Source organism: Chamaea fasciata, unplaced genomic scaffold (genome assembly GCF_029207755.1).
Source record: "Chamaea fasciata isolate MVZ Bird 193981 ecotype frontalis unplaced genomic scaffold, bChaFas1.0.hap1 SCAF_7, whole genome shotgun sequence".
NCBI classification, from domain to species: domain Eukaryota; kingdom Metazoa; phylum Chordata; class Aves; order Passeriformes; family Sylviidae; genus Chamaea; species Chamaea fasciata.
The window spans coordinates 24,467,445-24,479,777 of record NW_027094092.1 but is presented as its reverse complement, the minus strand read 5'-3'; the positions used below and the strand labels follow the sequence as shown (position 1 = coordinate 24,479,777).

Below are 12,333 nucleotides of genomic sequence, written 5' to 3'. Positions count from 1 at the left end.
CCTGCCAGGAAGAAGGGTGTTACAGAGCCAGGGTGTTACAGAGCCCTCACACAGAGCCATGCTCAGAAACCCCTCCTGGGGCTGGGGACTTGCTATGGGCACTGCTACAGTCCCTAGTGCCTGCGGGACCCACTGTCCCCACCTGGTACATACAGCTAAGGAGACAAGAGATTTTACTGTGTTTTATTTAGTAAAATGTTAAAATAAATAAATACAAATTGATCAGATGCTCTGTACCCCCTCCCCCCAACTTTAATTTGCTAAAATCTAAACACATTTGTACCAAAACTGAAACCACAAGGAACTTGAAGGCAGCAGATACTGCAGATCACTATGAGCATCAGGCTAAAAAAAATAGAGATATTTTAAAAACCCAAACCAGTTCACAAGTGGGTGTTCTCATGGTGTGATTCTGTGACAACAGAGCAGTACCAGTCAGAAAGGGCATTTTACACCAAGGCCTGCAAGGAAGGGAGATTGGTGGGGAATGGGGCAGCACAGGTGCCACTGACTCAGGGAGGACAGAGCCTGTGGCTTTGCCATTAGAAACCCAGCTGGGAGAGAAGCTGCCATCATCCCACACAGCACCAGGCCCGTGGCTGCAGGGACAGCACTGCCAGAATTGGTCACCAAAATCCCCTGGAGAAATCAGACAGATTGAGGGAAGGACCAGGCTGAAACACAGAGCCCTTCAGGGCTTCCTGCTCCAGGCCCATGCCAGGACTCCCACTTTACAGCTCACTCTTGGTGAAACAGCAGGTGAGCATGGGGGAATTGGGAGGAAGCATGGCACACAGGTGGGGTGGTGGCATCAATAATCTACAGAGATGGTGCTGCTGTGATTGCAGGAACATGAAGCCATGATTGAAGCCTGAGTATTTTCTCCTAAACAAGCAGAGCTGCCCTCACAACCCTCCTGCCCTCAGCTGCTGACATGAGGGCTGTTTGCATTGTAGAGCCAGTCAGCTCTCTAAAGAAAACTCAGCATTAGGCAGCCACCCCAGTGCCACACCAGACCTTGCAGGTGGCAGCAGCTCACTACCACCTGTGTCCATTGCTGTTGACACAGCAAAGTTGTTTCCTTCCTCCACAGGAGCCTGGACAGGTCGGCACTAGCAGGCTTCCCCACTTCCTGCTGTTACCTTGCTTAATCTTTGCTTAATGGAGTTGGAATACATGCTTTGCTTCTGTGGGGCTGTGAGAGGAAGCCAAGACACCTCTGACCCGTAAGATGGCACTTCGGGGAGACCCTGCAGCTGCAATTGGAGTAAAGCAGCTCGTGGGACATTACTGCTGCTGGCTCTGCTTCTGTGGGGCTGCCAGGAAGCTGCCTGAGTCTCAGAGGCTTGTGCAGAAGCAAAAACCTTCCTTAAGGAGGGTCTTGGTTGCCTGTCACGTATGACATCAGGAGGAACTCAGAGACAACACACCTTCTGGAAGGGAGAGCTGACAGGTAAGACACTGCCTGGCTCTAGAGTCAATCACTGTTTCAATGTCAGTGATAATTTAAGTAAAGAAACATAAGAGACTATGATTAGAAATGACACATTAGCCCAGAACAAGCAGAAACATGCAGCCTCCTGCCGCACCCAGCATGGGGCTTCTTTCAACAGTGCCTGCCCCAGTGCCTGCAGCCATGGAAATCTGCTCTTCCAGAGTCAGAACTGCCAGTACCTGCCTTGCAGAGGGGAACATGAGGCACAGAGCAATCTCCTTCCCCACCCCAGCAATTCTGGCCCCACCTGAGATGCCAACCCCTGCATAACATGCCGGGGAAATCCCTGCCCTTACACGTGCACAGCATGTATCTGTGCTGCTGCAGTATCAAACCTCAGTGCTGGGGATCCAAAATCAAGGGTGGCCACAGAACACAGCCCCAGGAGCTGCCCTGTGACACTGCCTCCCTTCCCCACCTGAGCTTCCCCAAGGCTCACCAAGTTCTGGTTGCTCACTAAGAAAAGTGTTTTCTCGAAGCACAAAGGCAACAATGCTTCATTTGTTTTCCAACAAAACAGATGTAGGAAAGCTGGTGACAAAAGGGCAGGAATTAGTTGAGGCTTACTTTAGCCAGTGTAAATTTAGGAAAAAGAAAAAAAGATGCAAAAGATGGTGCTGAGCTGATCAATACTGCTCAGTGCTGCTGCTGCCTTTCTGTGCCAGCTCTCCACCCACGACAGGCAGAGCCACACTCACAAAGGCTTTTGAGTTCCCCAGGCACTCCTGATAGTAAGCAAGTCCTTAAGTACTTCTTCCTTTCTAGAACTAAGGACCGGGCTGAGATTCTCCATCTTTGACATCTGCTTGGATACTAGAGAGTGAAGAACAGGCACAGAGCTTATCCCTGGTTACACAGGAAAGCTGGGACAGCTGTTTTCCCAGGAGGGTGCCCCTTGGTCTGGCTGCTTTACATAGCCTAGAGCCAGGCCCTCAGCTCCTCACAGGTTAAACTTAACACATGCCCTTGTTCAGCCACACTGCTGAAATGCCCCTTTCCATGTGTCCCTAAAGAAACCAGATCCTGAGAAAACAGGGAGGCATTGCTCACACAGGAATTTTGGCACATTACTGTCAGATATGACAGCCTAGAGTGCAGGAATCTTCCACAGATACTCCAGGAGGTGGCTGAGAAATACCCGAATCACACGTCCTACTGCACATAATTTCCTTCACTCACACAGAACCCAGGACCTCTGGGAGCTGATGCTGGTTTCAGCTAGGCTCATTGTAACACTTGAACTAGGAAGGTGAAACCACACCAGCAGAACTGAACATTTAGCTAGTTTTGGGAATGTTTATACCCAGGAAAATGTTTAATTAATACAATCCAGCTTAGAGTAGACTCTAGCTGCCTCAAGTTCTGCTTGATCTGCCTTATCTCCATGTTGTAGCTTAGAAGTCAAATAAGGTTCTTATCAGGATGGGATCACTCAGCAGCAGAAGCAGAGATAGGGATGACCTAGTGCCTACTTCCTTTTCTATCTGCACCTAAGCAGCTCTTTTCTCTCACTACACCTGCTCCTTTTGGAATACAGACCAACCCATGTCAGAAATTGAGGTAGGATGAAAGAGTGGTTTTGTTCTACTCTTTCCACTGAACTTTCAAACCCTTTAACTGCAGGAATACCTGTCTACTCAGAAGGGTATTTCACTCCTGGATTTTTCCTACCCTCACTTTCCCTCCTCATGTCTTTCCATATTTTTTCTCTCTGTTCTGCTTTACCCCACGTAATCTTTGTTTCCTTTGCTGCTCCTGCTTTTTCTCTCTTCCTTTCCATCTCCAGCCCTGTACCACTTCTCAAAAGAGGCTTCTGTCCTTTAATGTGTCCCTTGCAGCATCCACCTCTGGCCCAGGGAGATGGGAAGCCCTGGCCTGGCTATTCTCATGAGATCACTCCAGGGACTTGCACAGCACAGTGATTTCCACAGCATCCATGCTCTTGGCAAGCCTCTTTTCCATTCACTACTCAGGTATTTTAGTAATACTGACAGGGATACAGACAGACTCTCACACAGGTAAGCTCTTGGTTTGCTGATACAAGCCCACAATTAAATTAACCTCTGGGAGAGGTGTTTGGCTTTTCATGGGTCTTTAATTACCAAGCTTACCAGTGCATGTTATAAATAATTTTCTTTATTGGCAAGTTGATCAACTTCGTGCTCAGCCTATACAAGACACAATGATGCAGAAAGTTCTTGTCCCAGATAAGAAACAGGAGGGAAATGGGAGCTAAGGGTGAAGAATAGAGAGACTCATATTTTTCAAGTATTACATTCCATTCTGTGGGAGTTACAAACAGAACTGAGTAAGAAGGATCCGAGTAAGACAGCGATAACCTGAAGACAAGACATCTGCAGCTCTCACTTTTCCTGATGCCATCTGATTTTTGGGTCATTCCCTCATCCAGGTCTGACCACTGAAAACAAGGATCCAGCAGCATGTCACTGCAAGGTTTGCTCACAAGCCCTCAGAGACCAGTACCTAGCTGGCTGCTGGAGGGTTCTTTGGACCTTTTGCCTTCTGAATGCCAGAAACTACAGAATCCATAGTGCTTGGGAATGGCCTTTGCTGAGGTAGTTTGTTGGCCAGTCAAGCCTAAGCGCCAAATGAATTAGCTGCACGACAAAATATCTTCCTCTTTCTCCAGGTTCCTGACTCCTACGTACTCATCAGAAAACTCTTTGCAGTAATCCAGCAAAGACTGAACTTGCCTTGGATCTCCAGAATTCCAAGGGAGGACAACAGGAGGTGAAGAAGGGTCAAAACGATTCTCAAAAGACAAAACAAACTCTGCCCAAAGGGGTGTGTCCACAAAGAAGTGTAGTATTTTGGTGGTTATCTGAGCAGCTCACTGAGAGAAGCCCTCAGTAAAAGAGTGAATTTTGGTGTAACATCTAAATGTGTTATTTTAAAAACATGTTTCATTAAAAACATGTATTCATCATTAGTGCTTCAGAAGCAAAGAGAGCACAGCGCAACCCAGCTGAAGAAAAGATAAGAGAGAAACATGTGCACTGCAAATTCACAAATGTTTTCTGCTGTATCCACATAAGAAAGAAATTTCAGAGGCTATTCCCTGTATTGTGGGCTGCCACAGCTTGGTGGGGCTAAGAGGGAGGTTTCACTCCAGGTTCTCCTGAATGCTGACCATGCTGCTTTTCAGGGCTGTCTCTGCAACAGTACAGGAAAGATAATTTGAGGCCAAGGAGGTCAGAATTATGTTTCACATTTCTAGACATTTGAAACACAGATTTGCTTTCTTAAGCCTAGTAAAGATAAAATGCAATATTCTTTTATCTGCCAACAATAAAACCAATAGATCCACCCATAAAATTATCATCTCTTTAATTTCCAGGTTCTTAATTCATATCCCCACTGACAGAAACCTGCTTGCAACATAGAACAAAGCCGTTCTGCTCATGCAAAACATTAGTTCATCCTACCAACATGGTAACTCCTGGCTAATGATGTCTTGGAAGAAACACCCATGCTACTCACCCTACTTTCCAATCATCCCTAGAAGTATTGCTTGCTCCATGTTTTGTATAGCACTAAACCCTCTACTCTAAACAAAGACAATGAAAACATCAAAGAGTATACTAGTTCTTCTAGCCAGGTCACAGGCTCACTTTCCCACTCTGACCACAACACACCTTTCCAGCTGTTTAAAGAACAGATTGTACGAAGAATGGAAAAAGAAACTTCTGTAACGCTTGCTCTATTTCTGAGCAAAGGAGAAGGGTGACTTCTTAAAGCCCCTTAGCACTGGGCTGAGAGCCAGGACCATCTTTGATATGAGACTCCTTTGTGGTCTCATTTGTTCCCTTATAACAGAGATTTAAAAGTCACTTGTTTCCCACCAATGACAAAAGAATTAGTTAATATCTTGATGGTGGTTTGGAAGTACAAAACCACAGCCATTATGACAGCTTCCCACAGAGCAGAAGTTTTAGTACAAACTCATTCTATCTCAAATATTACATGAGAAAAAAACCCCAAACCAATACAAACCCAAAAGAAAAGCTTGAGCTTTAAGCTGTCACTGTTTAAATTTCTCCCTTGATTGGAACCTCTTACAGCAGCTAGGAAAAAACCTGCTTTTTCCTCTGTATTTAGCAAACACCAAGTCCCCTTCCACCCTACTGTTGGTAATTGGGTAGAGATAACCCAAATTTACTGTGTCTACACAACAGTATCATTGCCAGTGTCAGTGCAGCCCTGGGAATGCTCCTTTGCCTATCCACTGATACTGTTGCAGAGCCAGGAGAAAAAGCATCCCAACAGGATCAGTGAGAGAGAAAGAAAACTACCTAAGCAGCATCAAAAAGTCTAAGATATTTTTTCTGCCAAATAATGATTAACTAAAGGCATCCCTTCACAGCCTGGAACACAAATGCTGTAACAAAAGGGATATAAAAGTCTGTACTTATCTATTTGGATTCTGGAGACAAGCAGATGCCTCAGGAAAGCAGTAATAACTGTTTTAACATCTCCTGACTGGTTAACTGTGTGCAAATTTAAATATGGCTACTAGTGAATTTCACTTCCATCGTCTCCTGAATCAGCAAAGAAAACAGAAGGACTATCAAGTCTCCAGGCATCGCCTCCTACCTCCAAATAGTGCAGGGCTTCCAAGAGAGCTCAGGTTAACACAGAAATAAGAGCATGAGAACCACAAAGACTCAGCACACCTATCCCTGGAGACGGTCTCTTACCAGGAATGCTCGATGCTTCAGAAGATGCTGTTAAGAATCAACCAAGTGTTCAGCTGAAGACCAACATGTCCCAAAATGCAGCTTCTCCTGAATATCTGGCTGTTAGCCGATGGCTCATATTCTATAGAAGGCTCATGTTCAGTTTGTTTTCGCTCTTCAACCCTTGAAATAGACAGTCCTTGGTTTAAATGCTGTGGGTTGCTGGCCTAGTGCTGCCCAATGGTAATGACCCCATTGGTAACTGGATTGATGGAAGGACATTTTTAGTATGATCCATTTTGACAGTGCCTGCCCAGCTGCCACTTCTGCTAACTTATCCTTCCAGCTCTGCTAGCTCCAGAACAGAACTCAAACATCAAAAGACAGAGTCAGGGTTATCACTGGTTCAGCTGAGAAGTGCATCTAAGAGTCACTTTCCCAACTGAGACAAATGTGAGAACTCAGCATATCAGTTCTGAGCTCAGAGCTGAAAATAGTGCACACTCCTACAGAAGGAATAAAAGTCCTTAAAGGGCAGAAGGGCAACCTAAAGGAGAGGGAATAAAACAGCTCCAAGAACCCCACAGAAGCCCACTTGGCTGGGGCAGCAAAGAAACTCTCTCAGGCTATGTCGTGTCTGGAGTATTCATTTGCTCAAAAATGCATCCTTGAAATGCAAAGTTTTTCTACCTTCCACTATGAACAGCTGAGCAGGTCTGCCTCGCCACCCAATACACGCTCTCAAGGCCCCCACACTGGGGACACTGCCTCACCTTGTGTGTGCAGTGGCTCAACTCTGCTCCCACGGGAAGTAAAAAGGGAGTTTTCCTGGTACTTCCAGTGGAAATGGGCTTTGCCCAATCATGTATGTGCAGTAGTGAAACTAGACAGCTCTGGGATACGACCCAGTGTGACCAGAATCAGCATCCTAAACTGAGGCAGACCCCACAATCAGGAAGCACAAGGCAAGCTCTGCTGTCCAGAGTGAAAAGATTATACATTAGAGATGAACTTCTTGAACAAGAGGAGCTAACAGAGGGTGCTTTCAGTCCAGCTCACTGTCTTTCATTCTCAAGCTCAAATCAGCCTGTATCACAGAACTATTAAAGCCTTAAACAAGCACACTGCCAACTGCTTTTCTCTGGGTTACAAACACATGGAAGAATGGGAGAGAGATGGTAACAGCAGAGACAAGCCTGGGAGATCCTCCAGGTGGGGTGAGATCCAGCACTGTAGGACTTGATTCTCTTTAGACTTTAGCAGTAGATGTATGGTAGAACCTATAAAAACTGTCCCATTAGATTTTAGAACACAAACACAGCAGAATGTCATAATAAATAAGCAAAGTCTGTGTTAAAAAATTCTAAGTACACAGCATTTTCTCCAGTTCTGACACCTTTTTAATAGAAATCACTTGTTTAGGAAACAAATAGCACTTTTGTAATTTTTTTTACAATGTTTCTTACCTTGATCTTATTTTAAGTAACACTAGGAAGACCTCAATATCTTTTATTTTCCTTTTTAATTTAAAAAAGTTGGGTTTTTTCCCCCAGATACAAAGATTTTGCCCTTGCATAAAAAAACAGTGCCCAAAACGATGACACAAGGACTCACAAAGACTCACTGTATCTCACTGACACTATTACTTCTAATCTATACCATGCAAGGTCCCATCTACCTCTTTAATTAGACTGTCAGCCTGAAAAACAGCTTTTCTATTCCTTATTTAGTTCTTGTTACCAAAAGAAGAGAAAGGAAGTGAAAGAAAAGGACATTTCTCTGTTGAATTCACACATCTGGGTTATGTGCTACTTTGTTCAGGATACCTTTGTTGTTTATAAATACAGAAAAGGGATGGAATCTCATTTTCAAGTAATTGATGCACATTTTCTCCTGGGACACCTCCATCCAACGCTCCAAGCTGACCCTGGATTCTGGCCCTCTATTTTCCCATTCCCAAAACAGACTTTCTGGATGAATGTGAGGACCCACAGGCTCTCAGGCACATGGTGTGATTCTTGGGGTGTCCTGCGTAGGGCCAGGAGTTGGACTCAGTGATCCTGATGGGTCCTTTCAAACTCAGCGTATTCTATGATTCTGTGTGCTGGTTACTCAGTGAGAAGTCCATCTCCTTTCCTTTTGTACATCTCCTGTCTAAACAATAGTAAATACTGCTTATTTGATAGACTTGTCCCTTCTGGGCACTGGGATTTGATAATTTATATTTCTGGTTTTTTGGTTTAATAGTACTGAGAGTTTAGAAACAGGAAAAGCCCATAGGCTCTTTGGACTTGTTTTTGTTTTCCCCTAGCTAAACAAACTGTTCTGCAAATAGGAACTTGAAACCTGCTCTCCTCCCTTATCCCTGCTCCTCACCCCAAACAAAAATAAAACAAACCTATAGTGGCTGTGGAGGCTGCTGCAGGCACACACTGGTGTAAAATATAGAGAGAGTAAATATATTATTTCACTTGGCATGGTGCTGGCAAAGAACCCCCAGCTGGCACTATTCATGTAACATGATCCAAACTTCGCATGTACACACAGAATAAGAAGGATCAATTGGCAAACTCCGGTGCCGCCTGGCACAAGCATCTTCACGCTCTCTCTGGAACCAAAGAACTAAAGAATTCTGCACTTTCCAGAAGAAATCCAGTTTTGCTTTTCTAGAGTTTCTTTATTTTGCTCTTTCTCCTCGCCGCCACCTCCCTTGGCTCCTTCTTAACTTCACTGTGTTATTTAGTCTCATCGCCCTTGTTACAGTTCACCATGCAGCTCTGGGAAGGGGAGGGGGCTAAGGTGGAGGTGGCAGCATTAGTATTGTTAGTGGAGTCCATGCCGTTGGAGATGGCTACTGAATTGACCTCAGAGTTTATGGGTTTTGAAAGGTCGATGCCTTGGATGAGGCGGATCAGCTGTTTTACCTTCTCCAAGGAGCTGTGCATCTCCTTCTGTTTTGCAAGGATGGTATTCTTCATTTCCATGCATTTCTACAGCAAAGCAGAAAATCAGTAATAAGTTCGAGCTTATGAATGAAAGAAGGCAAGAGAAGGAATATGATGTTCACAGATCTAAATGTAAGTACCCAGACAAGACCACAGCTGCAACTTCACTTTTCGAACCTAGGAGAAAAGAGTCTCTAGGCTGTGTTCAGAGGAGAATTCATATTTGCAGGCTGAGGAAATAAATTGCCAAGACATAGCTTGTCACCTGATATTGCTCCTTTTCATTCCAAGGTGTTGTGCAAATGAACACAGACAGCTCCATCCTTTTGTGTTTCTTTTGAAGGAAAAATTCCAAGTGTATGTTCTTACTATTTTTTCTATTAGTACTGCATTACTAGGATTTCTTTAACTCAGATCTGCAAGCTCAGGCATCCCACTGCAGCTGACTGCTGTGTGCAAACCATTAATGGGATACAGCCTTTGCTTTTACATACATTTTAGCAGGAACATCACTTCCTTCTCTCAATAAGTAAAAGAGCACTTGAAAAGGAAACCAAACTCCTCTTCACTTGAAAATCTTATTTTGTGGCCACTTAATTCCCTTAGAAGTGGTAGTAACATAGCTAGCTCATCAGCCAAGCATCAGGGCAAGATAACTTTAAAAAATGCCCAAAAATGATGTTTCAAGAGTGGAAAACTGCTTATATGTATATTTGAAACTCACAAAAATGAGGAAACAGTAGCTCTGTCTGTTGCATTCAGGTTTTTAGATGAAGATGGCAACCTTCCTACATTTATCCATGCTGATCTCCAGACAGTGTTGGTTTCACCTTTACTGTTTTCACATGCAGCACATGGCATCATAATAACTCTAAAACATCCAGATCTAATATGCCTGTTTTGGACAGGTCCTTTTAATATGAACATTCTCCTTGCCCACTGCCAATCTCTCATGTTAAGCCTTGCATCTGTCTGGGTACAACACTGAGAAACAGTGTTAGTTGTCTAGTGCTGCTCAGGTTACACTCAGCTACTGCTTAACCAAAAGGTGACGGAACTTAGGACTGCTAACCAGCCCCTCACAATCATTGTATTTGTACTGACAACACTGAGGGGTCTGTAAACATGGGACACTTTAGCTCTAATAGGCAAAGACAGGCAGCCTGGAAAGTGCATCTGTATCTAAAAAGTCTGTAATTATGAATCCAGCCTTACAGATGTTGCTCCACAGGAGATTTCGCTTTTTTTCATTATGTGATACTGACTAGGGCTGCACCAAGGAGGGGCTCAAACTTTACACTGGCATCTCAAGAGACTAATCTGCACATTAAGGTGAGAAGAGTGACCAAATCATCACGTATGTTCCGATTACTGCAATAAACTAGGGTGAAAACTAAGGTTTTTGGTTTGAAGTATGACACAGTCTAGTTAATACCATGCAGAGGCATGTGCAGTGTCCAGTTGCTGACCTGCCAAGGCAACGCATCAAGGTCCTGAGAGTCAGCCGTGAGTAAATGGTGACTTTTGCATCAGAAAGGCCTGGAGAGGGCACCGAGGCTGTAACTCTCACTACAGACAGAGGCCCAACCATTCTTGTTTAAGTGACCCACTAGAGAGTTGGACTTAATCTACTTCCCACAGACAAAAATGCTCTGGGACATTTTTGTCGCCTGCTGATATTATATGTCACCATATGTCTACCTACATGTTCAGCATGGATCATGTGTAAGAGACTCAATGTAAGTATATGTTGTCTTTATTCCATTCCTGCTCCCCCAAAGTCCTAAAAAGCAAAGGAAAGCACTCACTCAATTCTAAATAAATCCAGAGGATGACAGGTCTAGTATATGGAGTTGCTCTATAATAGTTTTCGCTTGCATTGTGGCACCAGAACACAGGTGAAGGATTATTTGGAAGGACAATACTCACTGTTATAGAATTGCTGAGCTGTTTGACCTTCTGCTCTAGTTGTTCTCTTTCCTGTTTTAAATCTGAACTCCATTTAAGTAGTTTCTGTTTTTCCTCTTCTTTTGCTGCAAAACAGAGTATTAAACAGAATATTTTAAATATTTGTCTTACAATAGTGGATAGATGGTCTACACTGCTTCATGTAAAGAGGGGAATTGTGTTTAAATCAATGCTTAAGAACTTGTGCACTGAATCACTCCCAAACTGTTACTGACATACACAAGCATGACAGGCTTAAGAAATATTTAGACTGCTATTTTCATTTCACTTCACTAATGCTTAAGGTTATTTCCTTTTGTATGATAAAATTTCCTTTTGTAAAGGAAGTACCATTCTATCCCACTCCCAAAATAACATCTTCTATTATTAAAAGTGAAAGAAAAGTGTTCATCATTTTCTTACCTGCTTTATATGCAATATATGAATGAACAATTGCTAAAGTTCCTGGCCATGGGATTGCTTCTTCCTTCTTTAGCATCTGAAAGAAAATTTTCATAGAGATTTAGCTGGTAAAAAGCCTACCTCAGAGAAAGCAAAAAGAAGAGAGAGAAAGTGGGAAAGATGGAGGATCTTCTTTCATGGCTATCATTAGCCTCAGCCCTGTTAACACAGAGCTTCACAGACCTGATCTGAGATTTAACAGAGGGAATTATTCACAACTGTATTGTGGCTCCCACAAAGCAAGCCTATTTCTTACAAATGTCAGCATTTTCCTAAATTGCCTCCACAGCCACAAATAAAGCCTACTAATGATACTGGACAACTTAAAAGAGGAATGAAAGGATAAGATATCTGAACTCAAAACTTGCCAGGAGACATAAACATTACTTCATGGTTCAGACAAATTGCTGATCTTAGTTGTTCTGGGAAAAAAGTTTTCACGCTGCAGCCTAGTCTTCACACCGCACATTCAAACATCACACTTCTGGTGAGTAAAACATGAAACTGTCCTATTACCCCTTCTTATCAGAATCAGACCCTTGTTGAACTCTCTTTATAACTCTAATTTATGTCTTTCAGAGCCTTCCTACACTTTGCTTCCTAACAAACTTTAAGAGGAAAGACATGTTTTTAGTATGTGATCAGAGTAGTGTCTCAGAAGGCCAAGAGGACTTGGTCAGTTTACAGTGAAGTTACTCAAATTTCCTCCTTAATTTTGTTGGAATCTATCACAGAAACATGAAAAAGAGGGATAAGGTGAGAGTATGCAAGAGCAGGAGTACCCAAG

At 43.4% G+C, this 12,333-nt stretch overlaps 1 protein-coding gene across 11 annotated transcripts in view; it reads right to left on the bottom strand.

Annotated features, from left to right (window-relative positions):
- Positions 1 to 3,613: 3,613 nt before the first annotated feature.
- Positions 3,614 to 12,333, bottom strand: part of PHF21A (PHD finger protein 21A) — a 130,671-nt gene continuing 121,951 nt past the window's right edge. For 10 of the 11 annotated variants that reach the window (XM_066188026.1, XM_066188025.1, XM_066188030.1 and 7 more), the window contains 3 exons: positions 11,508 to 11,583; positions 11,067 to 11,170; positions 3,614 to 9,182 (listed from right to left, as the gene is read on the bottom strand). In XM_066188026.1, coding sequence (XP_066044123.1) covers positions 8,928 to 9,182; positions 11,067 to 11,170; positions 11,508 to 11,583 — 435 coding nt within the window. In that variant the 3' untranslated portion in view covers positions 3,614 to 8,927. The remainder of the gene's footprint in view (positions 9,183 to 11,066; positions 11,171 to 11,507; positions 11,584 to 12,333) is intronic. The other variant, XR_010721893.1, reaches the window with a different exon arrangement.